The following is a 27215-nucleotide window of genomic DNA, read 5'->3' on the forward strand; positions in this document are numbered from 1 at the left end:
ATTCAATCCCGAAGTAATTGCTCTAGTGGACTTGCATGGACTTTAGTCAGCACCACATTTGGCCAAGATGTTTATGCAGAGCGGTCCGCCTGAAAATATTGTCATTCTTCTTCTTCTTTTTTTTCCCCCTCTAAGCATGAAAGTTGCCTTTCATTCTCTCTCTGAAAATGAGGATTGTTCTCTTTGGTTTCATGTTTCTTAAAATCAAGACCGACCTAAGAGAAGGAATTATCTGTCTCACCTGGAGTGTGGATCCGTTCAGAGTAGTGGTTTTAGGAAATTGGAGCAGCACTTGGTGTGTTGCGGGTATCTTTGCAGATGGACCAGCCCCTTTTGCATCTCTTTCTAAAGCCTTTGGGTCTGGCCTACAGAAACATTCCTTTGTGGTCTTTGAATATTGCATATATCTCCCTTTGACTTTGAGATGCTTTCAGCTTTTCTGTTGCACCATCTTCTAGGCCTCTTTTTCTAGATGATACCCAAGGCTGGCAGAATTTCTAATTTAAGAATCCAAGTGGCATGACTCAATAAAGCTTCATTCCACTTTTATGTTTTATAGAGTCTCCCATTAGAATATCAGTGTCAACAGAAGGAGCAAATACTTCTTCATGTAAGTATATTTATATATTCTGTTCACTAGTTTTTAACCCAAGACAATTATCTGCGTCCCAAGATTATGTTCGTGTCTCGCCCCTGCCCTTATTGAGGGATGGGGTATCAAGTTTGGGAACAGGATGGTATTTGCTGTTTGGAATAGAAATGACCTCCTGCTGTGGTTGGGGTCGACCAGATATCCCCTCCCCCTGAGATACATGTGGATATTAAAAGATACCACATATGTAGTAGTTTTAGGATAATGTAATGTCTTCAAATATTGGAAAATAGCCACGTAGCCTCTGAGGCCTAGTTCTGGGTGAGCAATCGAGAACATTGTGGGTTGTTTCTTTGCTTTTCTTTTTTAAGTGTGTCTTGATGCCTTCAGCAACTGCCTAAGGCATGATACTCAGCTGTTTGGGGCCTCTATTCCAAAGCACCTCAGTTCTCATATAAAGTCTGCTGTGATGGAGTAAGGAAACTATACATAGATGCCCTCAATTCAAATTCTATAGCAAGTGACTAATTATGAAAATGTTTGAAAGCAAGTCCCTAGGCAAGATCTCAGATTCGTTTTCCTGTGTTTAATGTGAAATGTGCTTTGTGTTTATGGAGGTCTACAACTGTTTAGATTGATTGGTGCTTTGTGCCGTGTCAGGGGAACTTAAGAAGTTAGCAAGGACTAGTAAAAATAGTTTTGATACTGATAAATTGTGAATAGCGTAGAATTAAATTTTGATATGCAACAGGGGCATTTATCAGGCCTTGAAAATAAAACTTATAACTCCAGTCTTTCTCCTGGAGAGTGTGTTTAATGAACAATTTCCTTTGGTTATCAGCATGGTAGAAAATACTTGAAAAGAAAGTATTTACTTTTGGCAACTTCAGTAGTTTTCCCAGTCTGTTTAAATATCCAGTTTGGTTCTAAAACCATTCTCTTTGGGTTGGTGGTACCCAGGCTGTAACGAAACAAGGTACACATATTTTTTATTGCATGAAGGATGATGTTTTGGCTATACTTTAGCTAGATGAAGCATCGTTTAACTGCACTGATGGCAACAATCTAGTAAGATCAACAGGAAATGAAATGCTAGGAGTAGATCGGCTTCCCCTAAGGACACTCATTACATACTCCAAAATGATAATCCCTTCTGGGGAGTTTGAATATTTGCTATTTAATTCTACTTACAAAAAGATTAGTATAATTATGTAGATTTTAGCTAACCAGCATTGAGGAATCATGATCTTTGTTTTCTATTTTTGAGTGTTTATTATATAAAAGCAAATACTAGGTTTTTCTTTCTGGCCTTTTGTCTGGGAATAATTTCTCCCCTGCATGATTCATTGAAGAAAGTTATTGAAACTCTTGTAATTGGAACCCTTCATGCTATCATTAATGGGGCAATGGAGGCGATCCTTAAACATATCCGAGTAGTTTGGGAATGGAAGAAATACTTAGGGAACTGAAATGAATCTCTCAGTTTACATTTCCATTCACTGCAATACTACTGTTGAGAGAGAAATAATTTTGAAATCTGACTCTGATCTCTAACTCTCAGCAGAATTCGTTCCTTGTATTTGGTAAAGATTTAAAAGTAAGAACGAAGGCTTTGTGTACCTTTATGTTAAAATATTTCAGTGTACCATACATCACTCCCCACTCATGGTGGGCTCTCAGTAAATACTGCTGAACTGATTAATGAATACTTTTTATTTTTTCTCTACGGTTGAATTCTATGTGTGATAACTTAAGAGCACAGCTTTGTTTTGTCCCAGAAGTAAGTAAACATGTAATAAAAGAGACACAACTTCTATAATTCCTGTGCCAAATCGTAACTGGAAGAGGAAGAAAAATTCAGGAAATAAGTGATCATCCCCTTGTACACCACTGAGAGATTCATGCCCTCACCTTCCCAGTGATCCAGGAGATGAAATTTAATCACGTCCCTGAAAGAGTGATATACTTCATGCATGGAGTGTGCGTGTCATCCATTTTGATAAGTTCACTCACATATTATTACTACAAGAGACTTGAAAAATGTTTTTCTCCACCAACTCATAGTATAGGGTACAATACAATATTTGCTTCCATTTATAAAGCTTTGGTTTATTTATTTACCCTGTTTTCCATGGAAATAGGATATTTAAATAGACTCTATGATTTGGCCAGTTTTTTAAAATTAATTTTATTGGAGTATAGTTGCTCTGCAATGTTGTGTTAGTATGAATACATTTTTTAATCTCGTGAAAATATACTCTGTACTTTGGAAATATAAACCAATCGTGGCAGGATCCTAAGTCTAGTCTTGGTGAGAACAGGGAGAGCAGCATGAGGTGCTCGGCTCCTCCAAAGGCTGCATTCAGGGGAATTCTGCACTGGAGTAGAGCTGTGATGGAAACACGGCTTAGTGAAGGCTGGAGCTGAAACTTGAGGAACCAGCAATCGCAATAAACTGGACTTAAAAATTCAAACTATATAAAAGAGTCAAAGGCCTTGGATAAGTTCACATGGGTCAGAAATAATCAGCCCTGAATAGGTTTCTTTTCACTGTGTTTCAGCCAGGAAGGAGACGTGTAAATCCCCGTATGTGAAAAGCAACCTGTGCTATTACAACGTAATCGTGTGTGTGGCCTCCATTCTTTGAACTGTTGACAGTGGTGTTTTTTGTGAAGTGAATTTTGAAAACCCTTTCTAAAGTAGTATGGATTCAGCAAACCTGTTGTGTATTCGAAAGATTTGGTGTGCTTTGGGCGTCGGTGTTAAAAAAGGGTGAGGGAGCCTTATTACTTTTCAGTTCTTTCGGTACAAGTGTGCACACCTTTATAGGGAAACGTCCCCTTAACTGTCAGTGCTGGTTCTGAGAACATCTCACCTCTGGGTAAATCTTGGGAGGGTTTATCAGTGGTAGTTCATGTTCGTGGCCCTGCTCAGAACCCTGTCTGGTATGCCAGGTGTCTTCTGTGTATCCTTCCCTGATCACTGCAGCCCTTCAAGTTCTCCTTTTCTCCTCTGTAACTCATATTGGAGTAGAAAAAAAAAACGAAAAGAAGAAAATTAAAATTGCCTACCTACCTATCCAAAATACTATTGCTAGTATTTTAGTATATTTTCTTCGAATCGGTATTCTTCCTTCTGGCTTTTTACTTCTCCGCCTTCTATCTATTTAATGAACCATAAGTGTTTTTCCCATGTCATGAAATGCTAGTCAGAAATTTTGAAAAATACTTTTCTAATCTAAAATTTTTTAAATAATATTTTTAAAGTCACTGTAACGATTCAGAAATCATTCTTGACTGGAGATTTTAAGAGATTTATGTTTCCTCTGCAAACGCTGTATCATTTTTGCCCTCTTTCTATTTATTTTTCGTAGCATTTTATAAATATGGGTGAAATAGCAAAGTTACTAATCCTTCCTTTTGTAAGGCAAATTTTAACTACTTCCTTTTTGAATTTGGGAATTTGCATTATACTTTCACTCTTTTTAGGGTTGTTAATTTATAAATTTTTAAAAGGTTTCTTATAATAATCTCCTGGTAAAGATTAGCATTATTTTCCTTTATTTTATTTTACTCTTTTGTAAATGAGGCGTCTGTGACTTAAAACATATAAATAATTTGCTCAATGAGTGTCCTATTACACGTGACAGGTTGTAGAAAAGAACTTGAAATTTATAAAACAGTTAGTAGGACTGTCTTGTTCCTCCTTTACACAGTATCAGCAAAAAAGTAAACGGATTGTTTAGAATAAACAAGCCATAATGATTTCTGTCTGAATTGCCAGCTGCCGGTGACCCCATTTTGCAGACAATTTTGTCAAATGCTGTAAAAAATACAATTGTTTTACCAACCACTTTACTGAATTAAGCCCCATCCATTCCAATTTAATATAAAAATGAGAGAAACAAAAATGGGAAGTCTAATGAATAGTAATAGGAAAGAAAATAAAGAGAAGTTTCTGGAAAACAGTCTTAAATAATTGAAATATATGTTTCAAATAATAACAGTAGTAATAGCAAATCTTTATTGAAGGCTCACTTTGTGCCAGGCACTGCACAAGGTGATTTCCATGGATGCTGAGTCATGGTTCCCATAAAACCGTCTTCCATTTTTCAAATGATGAAACTGATGTATTTTGTCTAAAGTCCCACAAGCAGGATTCAAACCCAGGCAGTACGCTAGCCTGCCGTAAAGCATGAGGTTTTGTTGCCTCAAAACAAAAAAAGCCTTTAATGTGAAAAGGAATGAGATTCTGTGAATGGGTGGAAAAGTAGTCTCTGATACAAAGTGGATTGGGTGTATGTGTGGCAGATTAAGGTCAATGCATTGCTTTGAACCAGCTGAGCCCATATAATCTTTATGTTACCCATCAAAGCGTGACAGGTGGTGAGGGGGAATGAAAAGAACACAGACGTCAGATGGACTCATGTCCTTAAGTCTAAATACTAGTGCTGTTAATTACTGTGTGTTCTTAGGCAATTTATTTAATGTCCTTAAGACTCAGTTTCTGTCTGTATAACCTTGTTTATCTCAAACTATATTGAGAAGCCTAATATGAGAAAATGAATGTGAATCATTTAGCACAGCCTTGCTTTAGATGGTCTCCTCTATAGACAGAAGAGAGCCAGTAACTGAAAAATGTGTGCGTCTTTGAAGAAAATGGAAATCAAGGGAGTCCTACCATTTTATTTGAACAACATAAGAAAATATCCGTATTGTTGGAGGAAAGGAGTTGATGATTTTCAGTCTAAATGGTGGTGCTGAAAGTTGTATGCCAAGAAATCACTGTCTTTTCCAAAATATTATATAGTCTCAGCTAAGACTGCATTTGAAAGGAACTTATCCAAGAAGTCCTCTTTGAAATTTCTGATTGAAATGAACAATTGAATCTTTAATTTGGCAACTAAAAGAGCTAGCTGAAGGAAAAAAATGTCTTTTGTCTGCAGAGACATTTGTTATAATCAGATACAGCATGTTCCCTTGGGAATAGTGCTGTGCTATGTATTGATTAGATTGGACCAGGCCTGCTGATCCACTGGTGAAGTTCAGAGTTACTGTTCTTACTTCCATCCTCAGCTGTAACTGACTGACCTACTCTAAATGTAGACAGTACTGCCCAGACCTTTCCTAAATGACTTTCAGCTGGAAAAATGGCATTCCTATTTCAGATCTTTATTGGTGGCAAAATATGAACTCTGTCCTGTCACCGTTAGACAGCTACTTCTAATTGAATGCAAATTGTGTTTCCAGGTTTCTATAAACACGGTCTTTTCAAGGGTGTGGTGGCTCTGTCTCTTGTGGAGAATGACAAACAAATTGCCATGCATCCTATAGCAATAAAAGAAAAATTTTAAGTGGAGATTGCCCAACTGGTCTTACTTCCGTTTTCTGATTGCCTAGAGAGTTAGTTACAGATTTTTAGGACAATACACTGACTTGAAGCAGGAGTAGGGGCTTGTATGTCACAGTCATTCATATCACCTTCATGCTTAGTTCATTCATTTTTTATGTGAATGCGTCTTACATTTTCCTTTACAGTACTCCCTGCAACTGTAATGTAATTCTTCAGTTCTGCCTTTCTAAAGGCATTCAGTGTCTATCATTGCATTCCACTACTTGATAAGAGAAAACCTTTGATCAAGCTTATAACTAAATCATCCTTAACCTTTTGTATCCAGTTGAAATTAACCTTTTCCAAAATTATTCTCTTGACCCAGACAAATATGTGTGTGTGCTATGTATATATAAGTAACTGATATTTGTAGCCTACTGTGTATTTTACAGGGTATATTTTCATATATTGAGTCATTTATTCACACAGTAATTCTGTGACCTAGATTTCATCCCATTTGTCAGGTGAGGGATGTGAGACTCAGAAATTTCTGACATGTCCAAATTCAAAAACAACATACATAGGTGGTAGAACAGAAGTTTAAGCCTGAATCTTCTGATTTCAATCGTATTTTTTTTAATTACAAAGTCTTACAGGATCCATGCAACTACCTTGAGCTTCCTTTTTTTTTTTTTTTTTTAGTGGTTTAAAATTTTTATTGGGGTATAGTTGATTTACAATGTCATGTTAGTTTCAGGTGTACAGCAAAGTGAATCTGTTATACATATATCCACTCTTTTTTAGATTCTTTTCCCATACAGGCCATTACAGAGTATTGAGTGCTATACAGTAGGTCCTTATTTGTTGTCTGTTTTATATATAGTAGTGTGTATATGTCAATCCCAATCTTCCAATTTATCCCTCCCCCCGCTTACCCCTTGGTAACCGTAAGTTTATTTTCTACATCTGTAACTCTATTTCCGTTTTGTAGATGAGTTCATTTGTACCGTTTTTTTAGATTCCACATATAAGCAATATCATATGATGTTTGTCTTTCTCTTCCTGACTTACTTCACTCAGTATGACAATCTCTAGGTCCATCCGTGCAGCTTGAGCTTCTTAAAAAAAAGAAAGAAAGAAAGAAAGAAAGAAGAGGGCTTCTTAAAAAAAGAAAAAAAAAAAAGACAGCTTTTAAGTGAAATATTCTCCACAGTCTACAAGGTGTAATGAAATGGACAGGAGAACCCTTAGTTAATAGCAACAAAATGCAAAGGTTTGGGCTTCCCTGGTGGCAGAGTGGTTGAGAGTCCTCCTGCCGATGCAGGGGGCGCAGCTTCGCGCCCCGGCCTGGGAGGATCCCACATGCCGTGGAGCAGCTGGGCCCGTGAGCCATGGCCGCTGAGCCTGCGCGTCCGGAGCCTGTGCTCCGCAACGGGAGAGGCCACAGCAGTGAGAGGCCTGCGTACCGCAAAAAAAAAAAAAAAAAAAAAAAAATTCAAAGGTTTAATACTATAAAAGGAGGAGAAAACGGTCTAGAATCATTTCAGTGACTTGCTCTTTGGCTTTGTTAGTTTGAGATTTATCTATTTCAAAACATGCTATTTACAGAGGTGGGAATCATCTTAGAGCCATTGTGCTAATAGGCATCAGATCTTCAACAAACAGGGAAATCTTCCTCAGTGGTAGTTGATAGAGGTAGTTTGGGGTAGAGGCATGACCTTATTCCAGGCTGATTACTATTTAACCTATCACATAATACTGTAAATCCTAGATATTATTTGTATGATAGCTGAACTCAGTAGTAGAAAATTATCAGCCCTAGAGCAATTATTTCTCTGTATTTTATTCTTTTGGGGGCTTTTTACTGGAATATTCCATTTAACATTAAAAAAATCTTCCATCTTTTTGTATATCAGCTGCAAGAGGGAAGTCTTTATTTTTCTTGTTTTTAGAGAAGTATTAAAACTACAGTAAGTGTTTTTAATCATTAGGAATAGAGCAGTGAGGTGGATTATATATACAAAATGTAAAAATGTTTTAAATGTTGAAGAGATTAGAGACAGAGAGACATATACAAAGAAAGCATCTAGGAAAACAGAGCCAGCAGGATTTTGATAAATTTACTTACCAAAATAAATGATGAACTTGGTGGATTTCTTCATTCTTCATTTTTTTTCAAGTTATCTAGGGATCTGAGGAATAGGGAGATGGGAATAGAGGCCCATCTATTATTAAAAGACCCTGGATGCTATAGGAAACAGGCCCCCCTTGCCCCTCAAAAGGAAGGAATAAGGTAGAGGAACAACATGGTAAATCAGTAAAATAAGAAATATGGATGGTGATTCAATTAGGAGTTTCTCAACTGCAGGTGATAGAAATTCAACTCCAAAGAGATTAAATATAAAGGGAGTATATAGGCTTATAAAACTGGCCCAGTTTGATCCAGAAGCTCACATGATATAATACGATGATTTCTTAGTCTGTATGCTTTGCTTCTCTACAAATGCTAGCTTTGTTCTTAGTGGGTTCCCTCTGTCTGATAGGGGGATAGCTGCTGGTATCTTAGCCTTTATCCCCTTGGGGCTCATAATCTAAAAAGAAGAGAAAGTCTACTTCTTATCCAAACAGCAGATTTTTAGAAACAATCTGATTGGCTCTGCTTGCATCATATGCTTACCCCTAAAATAATTTTGTATCCAGGGAGAGTAATGACTCCAGCTGGGCGGGGACTGGGACAGATCTCCACCGCTATGTGTGTGTGGGTCAGTGAGGCAGCTAGGCTCAGCCCCATGGGAACTGCATGGTGTGGGTTCATTACAGAGAGGAAGGTTCTGCACCTAAACGGGGAAAGGGCCAGACAGGCAAAACCAACACAGCCCTCTAGAGCTGATGCACAGACAGCTTTAAAAGAATCAGGAAACAAGGCTTCCCTGGTGGCGCAGTGGTTGAGAGTCCGCCTGCCGATGCAAGGGACACGGGTTCGTGCCCCGGTATGGGAAGATCCCACATGCCTTGGAGCAACTAAGCCCATGCACCACAACTACTGAGCCTGTGCTCTAGAGCCCGCGAGACACAACTACTGAGCCCGTGTGCCACAACTGCTGAAGCCCGCGTGCCTAGAGCCTGTGCTCCGCAACAAGAGAAGCCACCACAGTGAGAACCCCGTGCACCGCAATGAAGACTAGCCCCCGCTCACCGCAACTAGAGAAAGCCCGTGCACAGCAACAAAGACCTAATGCAGCCAAAAATAAATAAATAAAGTAAATTAATTTTTTTAAAAAGTACTTGATCCAGACTTTTTTTTTTAATCCATGATTAAGTAGATTTTGAAAAATTACTAGTTTCTTTCATCAAAGCAGTTGAATGTTGATTAGGGTTTTTGGTGTTTTTTTTTTTTTTCCAGTAAGAAAAGGGAAAGAAGCATGCTTAGTCCATTCCATTTAATATTGCATAGAAAACTCAGCAGGTCTTGTGAAAAGTGTGAACTTACACTGATTGAGGCTGTATCAACCTCATAGATGTCACCACTAAAACCTAGAGGAAATAATGTCTCCAATAGTTCATCTGTGAGCATCTCTCACTATTCTCTGTCCTGTTCTTATTATTAACTCCTCTAGACATAGGTCAACTAATCATCAAAGAAATGCTGGAATGGCACTTTCCATTTTGTCTCTCCATCTATCAGAGGTCAACAAAATCTTAAAAACCAATGATTTTGTAGCCTAAAGCTGTGCTCATCTTCATTCAAGGTCCTGACTATCTCTTATTTAGGAGACTGGGTGTTTACGTTGGGTTAGTTCATCACATATGAGCTATCATGGTGTTTTTTGCTCAGGTATTCCAGAGCCTCTTCTTCAGTGAATATCAAGCAAGAAAAGAGGGAGAAAGAGAGAGAGAAAGAAAGAAAGAAAGAAAGAGGGAGACAGACTGGCTTTGTTATTGCAGGAACTTTTTTTTTTTTTTGCAGGAACTTTTATTTGCAACGATAGAATATTTTATCAGTCTTTCTTTTAATTTTTAAATGGAATTTTGGGCTATTAATCTCTCCATTTCAATTGTAAGAATAGTCAAATACACATAGGGATAGGCCAAGTGTCAACTAATGTCAAACAGCAACTGAGTGGTAAATTTAGGATGAAAATTTGGTGGCCCTGTTTCTGCTATTTGATTCTTAGATCACTGAGGACTTACCTCTCTTTAATTAAAACAAACAAATAGTTAATAACCCAGGTCCTACTGTGTTCCAGCATAATGCTAGGAATTGTGATGTGTATTTCTTGGAGGGGGAGATGGTTGGGGGAGGTGAAAAGAGGATAGTCCTTGGGCTGAAGGAGTTTGCAGTAAAGTTGAAAAGGTTAATTGTGGTTCATTATGCTCTTTGTGTGTGACGACACATAATCATAACGTAAAGTAGAATTTGGGGGTCAGACTTTTAAATCAAGTTATTTTTAAAATAATACTGCTTAAGGTAGAGTATGTTTATCCATTCTGTGGTATGTGATTTAAAATAAAACATTATTTGGGTAATGATTGGTTTTACTGTTGTCTTTTCTTTAAAGTAGCCAATTGTTGTTTCTGCCTTATAGTTAAAGCTTGGTCGTTTTACCAAGAAATCAGAATCGTGACATTTATCCCATTTTAAAAAATGATGAGAATCTATAATTTACCATTAAAAGTAGAAGACTAAGATTAAGAGACATCAGAAATTAGATGATACTATGTAGGGTTTTGAAAGTAGTTTGGGGAATTTTTAAAGAATTTAGAAACTTAACTGGATATTTTAGAGGCGTGTTACCACAGTGTGATAAATTGAATTACTGTTGATTATCAGAAACTTTTCCATGATACATAGATGGACTTACAAGATATGTTTATATATCCGAGGAGATATTTTTTATTAGGTGACCTGGAAATTTATATGGAAAGGTTGCAACTTCTTGAAGAATTTTATTTTTGTTAGGTAAAATCTGTTTTTTAATTTTTATTTTCTAAAGGCCATTTAATTGGCCCAAAGGTGGGAGAAGTGGTAAACTTGAAAATGTATGTCTAGTTATATTATAATTGAGTGATAAATATAGTAAATTAAAATAGTAAATTAATCAATTAAAATTATGAAATTTTGGAAAGCAAAATTATCCTTTAAAATGATTCCTCTCTCAATTTTCTTAAAATTCATTGCTTGAGAACAGTGACTAATTGACAAGAAGCTTCTGCGTCATTTGATCAAGTTTTTGACTACAAATTCCCCATATAGGAATGAAGATATGTTAAGAGAAAAATCTGCAGGAGATAAGATATTAAATGTTATTTTATAATGTTCTATACAATTGTTATCCTGCATTTTAACTCAGAGATCTGTTTCATCAACCTATAGAAATACCTGCCATTCATAATAAGATAACTATGAGAACAGATCATGATTATTTATAATTCTCAGTCTACAGAACTATAAGAAGGAAGTTGCTGCAAATTTTTTTTTAAATGCTGTAAAATCTAACATGTCCCCCCTGTAATAAAATGTGCTAGGAGCAGCCCACCTTGTCAGACAGGGTATTTTTTTTTTTTTTTTTTTTTTTTTTTTGCGGTACGCGGGCCTCTCAGTGTTGTGGCCTCTCCCGTTGCGGAGCACAGGTTCTGGACGCGCAGGCTCAGCGGCCATGGCTCACGGGCCCAGCCGCTCCGCGGCATGTGGGATCTTTCCGTACCGGGGCACGAACCCGTGTCCCCAGCATCGGCAGGCGGACTCTCAACCACTGTGCCACCAGGGAGGCCCCAGACCAGGGTATCTTTATGATAAAATGTGATATGAAGGGAATATGTCTGAGAAAAAATTAAGTGGCCATAACAGATATTTTACAAAGTCTGTACATTTCCCTTTAGTTGACCCAGATGGATTTTTTCCTCTTCCTTCCTTGTAGAAACTTCTTAATTTCACGTCTCTAATGCTCCAGAGCAGAAATACATCTTTGTTTAGACTTCCCTCAAGTTATCTGTGAAAAAATAAACCATACAAAGAGTTCTGGGTGTGTTTTAGAATGAACAGATCACGGGGGCAGGAGAATTACCTTGTATGTGCAAATGAAGCTGTGTGAAAGCAAGATAAGCTTTAGGAAGCAAATAGGTGACTCAAGCACACATAGGCGGTTTATTCGAACCTTTCAAAATGTTTTTACATTGCAGGTAAAGGGAACTGAGATTTAAAACTGTTAAGCTTAGTGCAAAAATAGAAATGAAACATCACATCCACTACATATATACACACAGAAACTAGTATTATGGTAAAATTTTCTGCTTTTTTTTTTTTTCTTCAAGTTTCTAGAATGTTGGCTGTGACCTTTTGGGTAAAAAGTGCATTCAGAAGTAAGTCTAATAGAGGCTTCTGGTGGAGAGAGTCTTCACGAAGAATAGGGTCAGCTATAGTCTCAATAATTTTAAGAATGTCATACTCTCCCACCTTTTTAGAAGAAGTGAAGACTTGGGTATATTCTAGTAAAATGTTGCTCTGAAATTGTAAAAAAAAAAAAAAAAAAAAAAGTCTTTGTCTAATCAAAGAATAAAAGCAAACTTTATGATTTGTTACACCCAGATGTTAGATTATCTTCCAAGGCCCAGCCGTACTCCCTTGGTGATTTCCTAGCTCTTCAGATAACAAACTTGCCACTTAACAATTGTCACAGGTATGTACATCACTTCCCAAACCAGAATATAAGGTCTTGAAGGAAGGAATTTTGGTTTGTGTTTCCATTCCCATAACACACCAATATGCTGGTTCCCAGGAAGTATTTATTAAACGGATATGAACATTAATAGTGAGATGATTTTTTTTAGTTAGATTATCGTGATTTCTAAAAGTTGTACATATGTGTAATTATAGGAAAACTACCTAAACCTTCAATCATGAAAAATGTATTTAAATATTTAAAAATCAAAGTTGAAAAATTTACATTGGCTTAAATCATATTTATTAGAGCTTTTAACATTTTGAGGAGCATTTCACACTCCATACACCTCTACTTTAAATTTATTTCTGGATTTTATATCTTGAAGGTTTCTTCATTTTCTGATAAATACTTGTTTACATGGTGATGTATAAGACTGTGTTTCACCTTAGATGGGATTATTGCAAATTATATGAAAATCTACATATTAACTGGTTGGTCGCTGTTCTCCCTGTGGTGCTGAAGAGTCACCTGTTTGGGAGTAAGGGAATGCCGTGGCGCTAATAAGGTTGATTTTTCTTTTATTATCATTAAAAAAGTAATAACGAAGTGTAACAATGTCTTTTACTGGACACCTACCATGTGTCAGGTACTTTCATCTGAGAATAGATATTATTTGTCCGGTTAGATAGATGAGGTAACTGAGAGGCTCAGACAATTCAGTATTTGTCAAGGCTATATAACAAGTTCCATGCCAGCTTCTCTGACCCCATGTCCTGTGTTCTTTATACGCACTGATAGTAGAGGGAGAGGGTGAAAGAAAAACCTTCAGAGAGTTCCCCTTGTGACCTCTATCATACATCTCTAAGGCCATGTGATCATTGCAACTACTTTTACCACTTGGCTACTTTTATCACTTGGACCAAATCAGTTCTATGAATCAAGGTTCCTGAGCAAGGTACAGAAGTATGTATGCCTATTTACCATGATAAAAGGCGTTAAAACTAGAGTTTTTGGTAACAAATTATATTTGTTAGGTACTTGGATCATTTAGAAGGAATACCATAAGCCTCCCCTCCTCCACATAAACAGGTATATGCATTAAATATTAAATTCAAGAGAGAAAAGAATAATCGTTAATATGTGATACGTAGCCTCAACTACTTCATCCTTGATTTTGATGGTAATTTTCAGATCAATTTTGAGATGCAGAATAAAAACCGTAGCTTTTTGTTTCAATGTCAGATTGATATGGAAGGTTATTTGCTTTTAACAGTTCCTACAGTAAGTTGTGTGTGTGTGTGTGTGTGTGTGTTTAGATTGACTTATTTTGTCCGTTTTTAGTGTTTTCCCCCCCAGGCAAATGGCATTCTCATCCCCTGCTGCTGTTAACATTTGAAGCAGGCAGCCTTTTGTTGCACTGTGGTGTAAATTCCAAGTTGCTGACCACGATTAAACAGAAAATGAAACTTGAGTGGCACTCTCAAAATCTACTTAAAGTCATGACCGGTATCTCTGAAGCAATATATCAGTTTTGAACACAGGAAGAATAAGAAATTATGGCTTTTTTTGTGGCAGGTTTCTTTTTCTTTGAAATCAAAGGGGAAAAAAATACTGATTTGTCCAGAATCACTGAAACAGTGATTATGGATTGATAAACAGGGTGGACAGTACAAATACAGAATTAATTCTACCTGCACTTGAAATCTGATACTGTGCGCCATACCTGTTTTATAGCCATTGTAATTTTCTCATTTGTATACAGATACTATAGTAACATTCATAAAAAACAATGTATAACTAATTAAAAAGCAAGCACTCAAGAAAGATAAGACACAAAGAATTAATTAGTATTATTCTTTCTGCATTGACTGCAAAAGCTTGGTGATCTGAACTGTGCTTCAGCGGTGAGCTCAGGACTCCCACCAACCCCCAAGGCTCTTCTTTAACGTTTGTTATTACTTAGCTATTTTATTTGGCAGGGATCCCTTCAATCCCATTTTCTAATGCATTGGCAAGCTTCCTGTTGCCAATAGCTTAGAGCCTACTACCGCTAGGGTAAGCGGCATAGCCGAACTTTCTAGGCTGTGCATCCTTATGAATAATGCATTTGGTTTCCTGTAACTACATGAACCCTTAGACTTTGGTAAGCATGTCTCTGTTAGTCAGGTAAAAGAGTTGGGAGATGAACAGTTGTGGAAATATTTGCAGGCAGTTACTCACTAATTAGAACCTGACTCCATCATAGATGCATTAATCACTGGGTTAAATGCTAAAGGAATGCTTATGATGTTTATAGTAGACATAAACAAGATATATAACAATATCTTTGCTGAATAAACTGCATGCTTAATTTACCATGGAAAGTGCTTGTAATGTTAATCTAGGACCTTTCGAAACTCCCATCACCCGTAATTAGATCTAATTTGCTCCTCATTTTAAGAACCTCTTTTAGTTTGCACAGAATTCACTGACTTTTTGGGTGTGTGTACACTTGTCCTTAAGAGCAATAAGGAGATGAGATGTTGGTTAAAGATAATACCTGATGCTCTAGGTATCTTGACGGTATAACACTTTGTTGGATTGGAAATGAAGAAGGGGAAATGCTATGTTAATATGTTAAGAGCAAAGTAAGAAATATACATCATACTTTTAACTTTCACGTGTTACTTATAGAATTAAAAATTAATGTTTTATTTTTGAGCATAAGGGATATTAGCACTTAAGCAAGGGACACCATTTTTAAAAAGTAAAAACTGTTTCAGCAATGTTCTTTCAAGTGCACCTTCAGCGTTAATATAAAATAAGAAAGTTCCACCCCAATATATATCCTTTTCTTCATTGGATATGCAATACCATTATTGGAAATTCACAGAATGACAGTGTTTAGCATTAAAATTATGTTGTAAGGATAAAAAAATTCAAATTGATTTAGATGTTGAATAAGTGGATTGCTCTGTAAATTTTCATCAGAATTAATTGAAAAAAGGAAAAATGTTTCTAATTTGATAAAAGATATTAATTCTGATCATTTTATTGTTGGTTTCTTTAATTACCATCAATTCATATTTGAACAGCTCATATATTTATGAGGATGATAACTTATAACTTTACTAGTAAAGCTTATTTGGTCATCTTTAGTCTTGCCACGTCAGTGATTTTGCAGAGCCTAGGTAGTTACCAGAACTAATGTTAGTCAGAATGTTTAATACTTCTTTCTTTCAATCACGTTGACCTTCTTTATTGATTAAACTAGCTTCTACAAGCAACCAATTATTGAATCAGATCTTCAGATCTGAATCTGTATGTATGTAATATACTTTTTTCTTTTTGATGTTTATATTTTGAAATGTCAGAATTTCTATGCATTTAAAATGTTTCCTTAATAATTCAGGAAATTTGGGTAACTAAATTTAAAACTGTGCATTGGCGTCACCAGTAAATAAGAAGTCTTCATCAAAAAGATAATAAAATGTATTAATATATATATATTTTTATTTTAGTCCACCCGCCAAAAACAGTCAAGGAAAAAACTTTTTAAAGAACCGTAAAAAAAAAATCAACCCACCATCAGATTTCTACTATAGCCCAGTCTGTTTTGATGGGTGTTTTGTTTTGATAGTTTCTGAGAATGGAAATAGATGGATTAGGTTTTTCTGCCTCCTATTGTCCGGTACTTCTAAAGGCCTCTTGCCAGGACATGGTCCCTTCTGGAAATGAATTTCTGCATTCTTCTTCCATCACTCGTCAAAACAGAATGCTCTCAGAAGTAAATGTTTTCGTAACTGGATCCTAAGTGAAGGAAAATCTGAGAAACCTAGACATGCATATACAACAAACAGCATTTCTTGCTGGGCTCTGTCTCTTTTTTTTTTTTTTAATCACTCCACAGTCTGTCTACCACACAAATAGAATCTATTCTAAGACAATGGACTCTCACTTCTGCAGTATTTGCATTCGTGCCAGAGTGGGATTAGGAAAATGAAGTCCTTTATGTAACACCTTGGAAGCAGGAACCACTGCAGCCTCCTTCCCTCTTTCTTTCTGAGTCTTGTGCAGGGCCTGGCACATATTAGGCACTTAGGAAACAATTAGTGAATGAAAGAATGAAGTTCTCAAAGCCAGCAGGGATAAGATCGACCTAGCACGGATCTGGAAAAACTGAGAAAAGGCACATTTTAAAAAATATGTGGGAAATCTGTGGCAGAAGAGTCATTAAAGACCACACTTTCCCTTTTCTTTTTAATATGGATAATTTTGAACTTGCTGTAAACACACAATGTTTCCCAATACTGATTTAATTTCTTCCAAGTAATACTTGAAAGAGAGAAAGTAAACTTTCCTGCTGATCTCTAGGTTTATGGCATGTCTTCTTCCCTCATCTTGTTCATATTAGAAGCAGTATACAATAGAGGGGCATTACGGTGTGTAGTAGGTTAGAGTTCTTTGATTCATGCGCTTACCGGCAACATCATTTGAATAGGTTGATTTCATCGTGGCCAGAGTTAAGCCACACAGCATAAATAAGTGGATCGCCTGATGTTGCAAATTAAATTCTGGCATCAGGAAAAGGTACACTCAAATGTAAGGTAGATAGCTAGTGGGAAGCAGCCTCATAGCACAGGGAGATCAGCTCAGTGCTTTGTGACCACCTAGAGGGGTGGGATAGGGAGGGTGGGAGGGAGGGAGACGCAAGAGGGAAGAGATATGGGAACATATGTATATGTATAGCTGATTCACTTTGTTATAAAGCAGAAACTAACACACCATTGTAAAGCAATTATACTCCAATAAAGATGAAAAAGTAAATAAATAAATTAAAAAAAAAAAAGAAAAAGGTACACTGATTTGAGAAGTAAATATGTCCAAAGTGGAGATTGTGATATGTGTGTGAACTTAACCTTCTCATTATCGTATTTATTCGTGTTCTTTTCTCTTCCTTCTCTCGCCCCACTTCAGTCTTGTTTGGGTCCAGGTCCTGTAGAGCTCAACAGAAAAATCATTTCTTATGTTATCAGTGACACTTTTTTTTTTTCCCCCCTCCGGTACGCAGGCCTCCCACCGCCGTGGCCTCTTCCGTCGCGGAGCACAGACTCCGGACGCACAGGCCCAGCGGCCACGGCCCACGGGCCCAGCCGCTGCGCGGCACGCGGGACCCCCCCCACACCGGGGCACGAACCCGCGCCCCCTGCATCGGCAGGCAGACCCCCAACCACTGCGCCACCAGGGAAGCCCATCTGTGACACTTTTTAAAATTCATTTTTTATTGAAGTATAGTTGAAGTATAATATTATGTTATAGGTGTACACTATAGTGATTCACAATTTTTAAAGGTTATACTCCATTTATCGTTATTATAAAATATTGGCTATATCCCCCGTGTTGTACAATATATCCTTGTAGCTTTTTGTTTTGTTTTTTTTTGGCTGCACCACGAGGCTTGTGGGCTCCTAGTTCCCTGACCAGGGATTGAAGCCCCGGCAGTAAAAGTGTGGCATCTTAACCACTGGACCACCAGGGAATTCCCCTTGTAGCTTATTTTATATCTAATAGTTTGTACCTCTTACTCCCCTACCCCTATACTGCCCCTCCCCACTTCCCTCTCCCCACTGGTAACCACTAGTTTGTTCTCTGTATCTGTGAATCTGCTTCTTTTTTGTTATAGTCACTAGTTTGTTGTATTTTTTAGATTCCACGTATAAGTCATATCATACAGTATCTGTCTTTATCTGTCTGACTTATTTCACTTAGCATAATGCCCTCCAGTGACTTTTTTAAAGTCTTCTTCCATGGGTTGCACTTTCAAAATATAATTCTCAAGAGGAGAAGTAAGGATCCTGATAGTGAGAATTATGAAGAAGGACTGATGTGTATCTAATACCTGCCGTGATGTCTGACCTGCTTCTGTTTTTTACAGTCAACCTTCTCATCTGTTTTCCAAGGTGACTAAGACCTTACCGCGCTCAAAATTTGAATCATGCAGATAACCTCACTTGCTACTTCAGAGAAAAGAGAGATTATGGGGTGGAACTTCTTTTACCTTCTTGCTACCAAATCTATAAACCTCAGCACGACGCCAGGGACATAAGCGGCCACTTAGTAAACATTATTTTGGATGGATGGGTAAATGGATATGTAGATAAATTAACATATATTGTGGGGCTTTAGAAATGTAAGTTACTTTCGTTACATAAAATACCACGACTTTAAAATCTGCAATCTGCTTTTGAGAAGCAGGTCACCCTGAGGTTTTCCATTTTTTACCTGCCAGAGTGTGAAAAGAAGTTAGTTTAAATGCTGAGCAGCAAATTTCCTAATCACTTGCTGTATGTTGGCTGAATAACAGTAATATTTCATTCTGAGTTGGACAACTCAAGCATTTAGCCCTGATTTTTTGACAGCATACATATCTCTAAAATAATTATTTTTGTACCCATTCAACACATTTTTTTTACCAGCCAGAGGATATTTTGAACCCTTCTGTCTCCACGAGTACAGTTAGCTCAGCCTAAGATGCCAAAGATGTTTTGCCTTCTCTTGCACTTTTTTTTTTTTTCATGTCAGAGCTCTCTCTGCTGTTCTTTTGCATCACCAAATGCTTAGGTACCTTAAAAAACGCTTAAGTATTAGTACTTGTCTCAACAGATTCTTTGATATTAGGGTATATGAGTGGTTAACAATTTAACTTTTGATATGCTCATTTGAAACTTGGAGTCTTTTTGTGGGTAAAGGGAAGACTGAGAGGGATGCACTTGGACATGGGTACTCTTTGGATGCCTTTGACATCAGTCAGTAATAGACTACGGCAAACATTTGAAAGGACGTGGTGATATAAGAAAAGATGGGGCTAAATCCAGGTATTTAACCTGGGGTTAAGGAGACAACCTGAGGATGGGTTATTTGTCTGACCTCTAGTGACAGAGTCCTGGCAAAGCCTCAGGAAAGAATTTTTGAGAAACACTTCAAAAGATTTATGTTTCATTTGAGAAGCCTGTCTAAAAGCCCTTTGAACCACTTAAGTTAAGCTTTCCCTTCTTACGGACGGTATGTGGGGACAGAAATAAGCGTATGGTTGAAACTCTCTGCATTGCAGTGAGATGTGAAAGAAGTACTTTTCCTGCTAGGTTAAATTGCTGTGCATGCCTCTTGCTGTCAGTGACATGATTTAGTTAAATACAGATGCTTTTAGAGGGGCTTTGTACTGTGTCATAAATATTTAATAGTTTTATAAAATATGTGTATGCATAACTGGGTGGGAAATACAGCAGTGGAGAAACTCAACTTCCACATCAGAGCCTTTGGCCTTATAGTGTCCACTGACCAGTTGATCTTTGAAAAAGATGTGTTCAGGATGGGAGTGTCGTTAACAATAAAAGGATTCTTTTTTTTTTTTTTTCCTCAACCAACTGAAGCTTACTGTCCAACCTTTCTGATTTTGTCAGTAGAATGAACTGTACAGTTTCCCCATTCATGTTATTCATAGATGTTCCAATCCCTAGTGAGTGAAGTATCACATTAAAAAAAGAAAATCCCTTCTCAATAAATGAATGGTCTGGGAGGTGGGGTCAGGAAAAGCTCTTAGATTTTCTGCAGCAGCTAATGGTTTGTCCTATAAAGATACTCCATTGTCATTAGACAATGATTCAAATTATGGTGAATCTTATAGTCTTGATATAATTTTGGAATTCATCTTAAAGTAAGTGTGGTGGGGGAAGGTGGGTGGGGAGGCGTCGTGCAGTGGAGGAGGGAGAATAATTGAGTGCAGGTTACCGAAATGTGGAATTGGTAGATTATTTGGTTTGGTATGGCATCGGCTTAGGAGTTTTTATAATAAAACATACTACATATATGGTAGTCAGAAACGGCCATGAAAAAGTCTTTTTAAACTTTTTCTAGCATTTCATTATGAAATTTTGAAACACACAGAAAAGTTGAATGACTTGTAAACGATGTATGCCCAGTCTCTAGATTTTACAGTGTGAACAGTCGCCATATTTGCTTTATCAAATATGTATCCATTTATCTATCAATCAGCTTTTTATTTTTGATGCAATTTCAGGTAAGTTGCATATGTGAATGCATCTTGCCTCCAGATATTCCAGCATGCATGAGGTATATGTCTTATTACATTATTTAAAATAATACATAGGTGATGGATTATGTCAACAAATAGAATATAAGTTTCTCTGGAATAAGTCTTCATATTTGGACCTGGGATTTTCTAGCCATCATATTTCAGAGTATGACTCAGTCATCAGAAGCCTTCCTTTTCCTTTTCCTGACAGTCACTCCTTCCTGTGTCCCAGACTTCTAATTCTCCAGATTAAAAGAGGATGTGAGCCTGGCTCACCAATTCTCAGATATTGACAACATTCGATATTGTGTGTGTTTGAATCATTCATCGCAGTAATACTGGGCTGATCCCTATTTTGCAGTGACAGTCTTCTTTCCTGAGGATAAGCTCCCTTCCATTCACTAAAGTTTGTTTATTCTATACCTTCTTTTTCTTAATTTAATTTTTCTTTTATGTTGGAGTATAGTTGATTTACAATGCTGTGTTAGTTTCAGGTGTACAGCAAAGTGGTTCATTTGTACATATACATATCTCCATTCTTTTTCAGATTCTTTTCCCCTGTAGGTTATTACAGAATATTGAGTAGAGTTCCCTGTGCTATACAGTAGGTCCTTGTTGATTATCCGTTTTATATATAGTAGTGTGTGTATGTTAATCCCAAACTCCTGATTTATCCCTCCCCCACTTTCCCCTTTGGTAACCATAAGTTTGTTTTCCACGTCTGTAAGTCTGTCTCTGTTTTGTAAATAAGTTCATTTGTATCATCTTTTTAGATTCCACGTATAAGTGATGTCGTATGTTTGTCTTTCTCTGTCTGACTTACTTCACTTAGTATGATAATCTCTAGGTTCTTTATTCTGGACCTTCTCATGTAAGCAATTAGAGCCCACATTCTGTGTGTCCCCTTAATGATGAAATGCTGTTGAATGAGTCTAAATATGAATATTCGTTTCTTAATAACCTCCAGAAAAAGGGTCTGAATATTCAGTTAGAGTTGTGACCAAAAGTGGTCATGGGAGCATTATATAGATTAAAGTTCCAAGTAGAAACAGTTGCAGTAAAAGGTCAAAGTGAGATGTTTCTATAGAGATAACCCGTGGCGGTAATGATAGAAAATCTAAACCATCCACTGTCTGGCAGTAACTCAAGGATATCTACATGGTTAGTACATAACTATAAAGAACTTCCCTTTGTAGAAATGAGTTGAAAGAGGAGAAGCAATAGCCCTGAATTCCAGTCTTGACTTTGAAATTAATTTTGGTGCTCCAGGCAGATTATTTTTATCTTCGGAGACTGGTTTTTGTTGTTGTTTTTTTCCTTCTTGTATAAGATAAAATTCCTGGGTGAGGGCTGTTCCAGCTCCAATAGTCAATGAAAAATTGAAATCTAACTGTTCTTGAGATTACAGTTCATCTTTGCATTAAGGCTACATCCTTTCACTCCACATAATTTCAGAGATAGAGAGAAAAGAAGTCATTCTTAAACAAATCTGCCTCTAGCAATACATGGTACGATTTATGACAGGAAGTTCTGAATGGGAGGTCAAATCATAAGATATTTTTGTCTTATGACTTTCAAATTCATAGTTTTAAAGTAATAAAACTTTGCAGCAATGCAGAAAGAGTTCCCACCCCTTGGACTGAGAAATAGCAGAAAAATATAGAGCTGGCGTTCGATTTTAAACGGGATGCTTCCGCTTGTATCAGTATCGTAAGGCTTATGACCTTACAACAGAAGCACGGGTTAGACGGCTCTCTGGAATGCCAAATCAGTTCTAGAAACTGCATATATTTTTATCACTCCCTTTTTTTCCCTTTGGTGGAGCTTTACATTTTTCTTTTGATCAGCAACAAGGAGAGAACTGTGTAGACTCTAAGGAAAATGTGTATTGTTAACACGTTTCCTCTGGCTGAAGTCTTTTCAGATTTACAAATTTGGATTGTATTTAAAAGTAGAACGATTCAGATCATTCCTTTCCACAAGCTTCCTTTGTTTCAGGTAAATTGTGAAGGCTTATTTTATACGTGGCTTTATGTGACGTTTCAGAATCTCTTGAGAAGATGGTACTCTCTTATGAGTAATTCATAACTGCCTTCACATGTGGACCATCTCATGCTCAACAGTTTCTACCTGAAACAGAAAATTTAAAAAACAAATTTCTAGGGCATTTGTTAAGAGTGAGATGCTCTACACTACATTTTTTGATTCATCTGGGGACCAGTTTATAGAGTCAGCTGACCAGCAACTGAGCTATAAACAAATAGCTAGTGCCTAAGTATAAATCAAGTTCAAAAACTTCCATGTTTTGAAACTTTACTGAATTTGTATTAAATTAGCATTGATTATCAGAGGTATTTCTTCCTTATGTTTAATTTCTCTTACTGCATCAAAGTACGGCCTTTATGATTTTCTTTACATAAGATCATACATGTCCATGCACTTAAAAACACAGATGACCCCTTGTATTTTTTGTGACATTTGCCACAGTATTTAAGAATAAAACAAACAGAAATTATCTCTTAGCTGTGCTGCTCTGTGCTGTGAACCTATAGTAGCGAATATTCATGAAACAGAGCAAAGTTCAAGTCAACTGATTCCACATATATTGCTCTATTAAACATTATGAATGACCATCCATCCATATAACCTCAGAGTAGTCACTATAAAGATGATTTTCCTTCTTTCCATCATACACAGCGTAATTTAATAGGATTTGCATTTATTCACCCGAATAGAACTCTGTATGGCATATCCATGTCTTTAAGATATTTTTTCCATAGTTTATACATCCCTCTTTAGCAGAGTTTCCATTTTGATGCATTAACTCAATAATACTTAACTGAGTGCCTTCTGTGCGCCAGGCGTGTTCTAGGTAGTAGGGATAGAGTGATGCAAACAGACACAAGTGCTTGCCCTTATGGAATTTACCTTCCGGTGATGAGTTTATCACACATCTCAAAACAAAGCACACTGTGTTGAAAATACAGATGGTTAGATAACTGCCACTCTCTCGCCACTTTTTGCTTATATTTCTGGTATATTCTGGATACGGGAATGGAATGGTGTTGAGCAATGAGAAATAATATTTTGAGTACATAAAATGAGCTGGAGTTATAAGTCTGCCTCATTTTCTCATAAAACTTCTTTTGAATTGAAACTCTCAATGACACATCAATTTATTATGTCTTTGTGCTTCTGAGTTCCTTGGGATGCAGTATTGCATCATCAACATCAATTTAGAGTCCTTAGTTAATTAATAATTGTCAGAGATTCAATGCTACAGGACCTACTAAGATTTTGTAGAAGAAAGGGCAACCTATACATGACAAAGTCTCATTATTTTAGTGCAGTCCACTAGTAAAAGTGGTCAGATAGACTATGTTTTCCTTTTAACAGTAAATGTTGGGGACGCTGAAACCATGACGAGTGTGCAGTGTCTTTTTTTTTTTTTTATTGAGTTGGAATTCACATAACATAAGATTGACCGTTTACCGTGAACAATTCATTGGCATTTATCACAGTGACGTGCAGCCACCATCTCCATCTAGTTTCAAACATGTTCAGGGTCATTGTAAAAGAAAGGTGACGTGTAAAACTAAAACCAAAATCAACCATTTGTATATAACTAATGATTTTACTTACGGGCAGTGAGAAAATAATAGGTTCTTTCAAAGTAAACACATTATAACCATCAGATTTAATAAAAACCTCTTTCTATATAAAATTCTCACATCCTCATCTTTGACATCATTTACTGTCTCTTGAGCTGTAGCTGAAGATCAAAGGATCTAAACTTATAAAGAACAAAATGTGCCAGAGTAAATTGATCATCTTGTTACAAAATGAGGACACAGACCCAGAGTCAATAACAAATATTAGATACAGATCCTCACAAAATAATTCTTACAATTAAGTCAAAAAGTCTTTTCTGAGATAATTTTCACTGGGTGAAAATAAAGTAGAATCAGATTCTTGACTCGTCCTCAAAGTGGGCAGAAAAGTACCTGCCCAGTAAGGTGACCTGAGTTTCATCTCACCTGTTTAGCGTTATGAATAATGTAGGAGAACATCAAAGAGCACGTGGACTTGGTTTGCCCTCCGAGAACTTTTCTGTTTGGTTGAAGAGAGAATTACAGGAAAAACAGTTAAATGTTGGGTTATTTCCAACCTTCCATCCACTGAAATGATCTGTGGTAGTTGAGAGTTAAGCATAGTTGGGGTAACAGCGTTTCCCTAAATGAAGATAAATTCATAAAAGGCGTAGTATTTGGGAACAGTCATAAAAATTTGATAAGCACGTATCTGAACTGGACATTAAAAGATTAGAAAAAATGGAGGGGAGTATAGAGGGTATTTTGAATAGATAGGTGGACATGAAAAAAGTCTGCCAGTTTATTAGAGGTGCCGTAATCTGTGTAATTCAATCGCAATTAAAAATAAAACCAAACAAAATGTATGTATTGAACGGATAGCAGAGCTCTAGTTTGGGACAGCCAGATACTGATAGACCTCCTGGTCTTCAAAGATATTACATCCTTCGGTCCTATATACATAACATAGTTAAACAATAACACCTCGGGCTTCCCTGGTGGCGCAGTGGTTGAGAGTCCGCCTGCCGATGCAGGGGACACGGGTTCATGCCCCGGTCCGGGAGGATCCCACATGCCGCGGAGCGGCTGGGCCCGTGAGCCGTGGCCGCTGAGCCTGCGCGTCTGGAGCCTGTGCTCCGCAACGGGAGAGGCCACAACAGTGAGAGGCCCACGTACCGCAAAATAGTAATAATAACACCTTGGAAGATGTGCCCCAATAAAAGTAGCGTTAAGGAATGCTGTGTCTGTGACCTGGGAGCACGGAAGGGCTCCATGGAGGAGCTGAGATGTGAGATGGGGAAGATTTCCAGATGGATGGGAGGAGGATAGGGGATCCATTTGAGTACTTGGTCCTCTTATAAGAAGCAGCAAGTTTTAGGGATCCTTTTAGGCCCTGAAGCTTTCTCGTGAAAATCGTGATTTCATAGTTCATTAGCAAATGAATAAATCATTACAACTTATACATAGCCATCTTCAAAGATTGGAATCCAAAAATGAAATCACTGCTGTCGTCATGGTTTTAGATGCCACAAAGTAAATTCTACTTTTTCAGCCATAAACTTAAGGAGAAAGGGTAAACTTTTTCAGAGTTAAATGTTTTCAGAGTGAAATAGCCAACACACCAAAAACAAAATGTAAAAGAGAAAATAAGTTTACATACTATGGTCATCCTCTTTCATCTTCTTTCATCTCCTGGAGTTACGCTAAATATTTCTGATAATTAAATAAAATGAATGCAGAAGCTGTCGCCTAGCTTGACTTGAAGTAGCAGAGGAATTTGAGTATTTTTTATTGGATGATATAATAGGATTGCTTCCTTCACTGAAGCTGGTTTAGGAGGAAGCTGGAATATTGTGTATCAGAAATACGTGTGTGCTGACTTGGTTCTGCCGAATTCCACTCTACATCACTGAGTCTTCTCTTGAGCCAGGTTGACTTACTAACACTTCCTCACTGCCGTGGTGGATTAACGGTGGTTGCAAGTTCTTCATCACACTCTCCATCAAGACTTATTTCCCCTGTCCTTGAATCTCAGCTGGCACTGTGCCTGCTTAGCCAACAGGATGCAGTGGACATAGCCCGTGCCACTTCCAGAGTCAGTCTTAAGGAGGACTTACAGCTTGCACTTCCTCCCTCTTGGGCTGCACCCTCTCAGAACCCAGCTGCCATGCTGTGGGAAGCCCAGGCCACATGGAGAAGCCACATGTTGGTGCACCATCCAACAGTCCCTGCTGTCTTCCCAGCTGCCATGTGGCATTAGCTGCCAGTCATGTGCGTGAATCTTGAATGTTTCAGCTCAGTTACACCTCCAGGGATTGCAGCCCCAGCTGACATCTAATGGAGCAGAAGAATCACTCAGCTGAACCCAGTAAACTGCAGGCTAGTGAGATACAACACAGTGGTTGTTGTTTTAAGCTATTTCAGGGCAATTTGTTTCATAGCAATATGTAACTGAAATAGCTTTCCAAGGAAAATCCCGGAACTGAGACTGTACAAGAGCTCATTCAATTGAAACTGTAAATAGATCATATTTTAAAAACCTATGCTTAATTCTTGTAACTTCTGAAAATCCCTAGGCAGAATTTTAGAAGCCTCTTGTTTTGGAAACTAGGCACCTTTAAGTTCATTTACCAGCTACATTAAGGTAAAATTAAAATGCCTATTTCATGGTTACACTTTCTGGTTCACTTATTTTTCCCGTTGAAGTAATAGGTAAGCAATATGTAATGAGATGCCTTCTTTTGATTAAAAACGAGAAACAGTATTTTTCAGTAGAAAGAGCATGAGTCAGACTTTTGTTCTAATCTTGGTTCTGTTACTTAAGAGCTGTATGTCCATGGCTAAGTTATCTAAGCTGCCTGAGTCCATTTTTTAAAAATTATTTTCAAGATAATATGTACTATACAGGATGTGCGAAGGTCAGAAATCATGTATGCTGAGAACCTAGCAGAGTGCCTGGCACAATGGTG

The 27215-nt window shown here is 37.4% G+C and overlaps 1 protein-coding gene across 9 annotated transcripts in view; it reads left to right on the forward strand.

Moving 5' to 3' along the window:
- NRG1 (neuregulin 1) overlaps positions 1 to 27215 on the forward strand; it is a 1032964-nt gene that overhangs the window by 882698 nt on the left and 123051 nt on the right. For 8 of the 9 annotated variants that reach the window (XM_032618343.1, XM_032618349.1, XM_032618347.1 and 5 more), the window contains exon 5: positions 560 to 610. The exons of the other annotated variant lie outside the window; for it this stretch is intronic. In XM_032618343.1, coding sequence (XP_032474234.1) covers positions 560 to 610 — 51 coding nt within the window. The remainder of the gene's footprint in view (positions 1 to 559; positions 611 to 27215) is intronic. 9 annotated transcript variants of the gene reach the window in all.

This window comes from Phocoena sinus, chromosome 21 (genome assembly GCF_008692025.1).
Source record: "Phocoena sinus isolate mPhoSin1 chromosome 21, mPhoSin1.pri, whole genome shotgun sequence".
NCBI lineage: Eukaryota > Metazoa > Chordata > Mammalia > Artiodactyla > Phocoenidae > Phocoena > Phocoena sinus.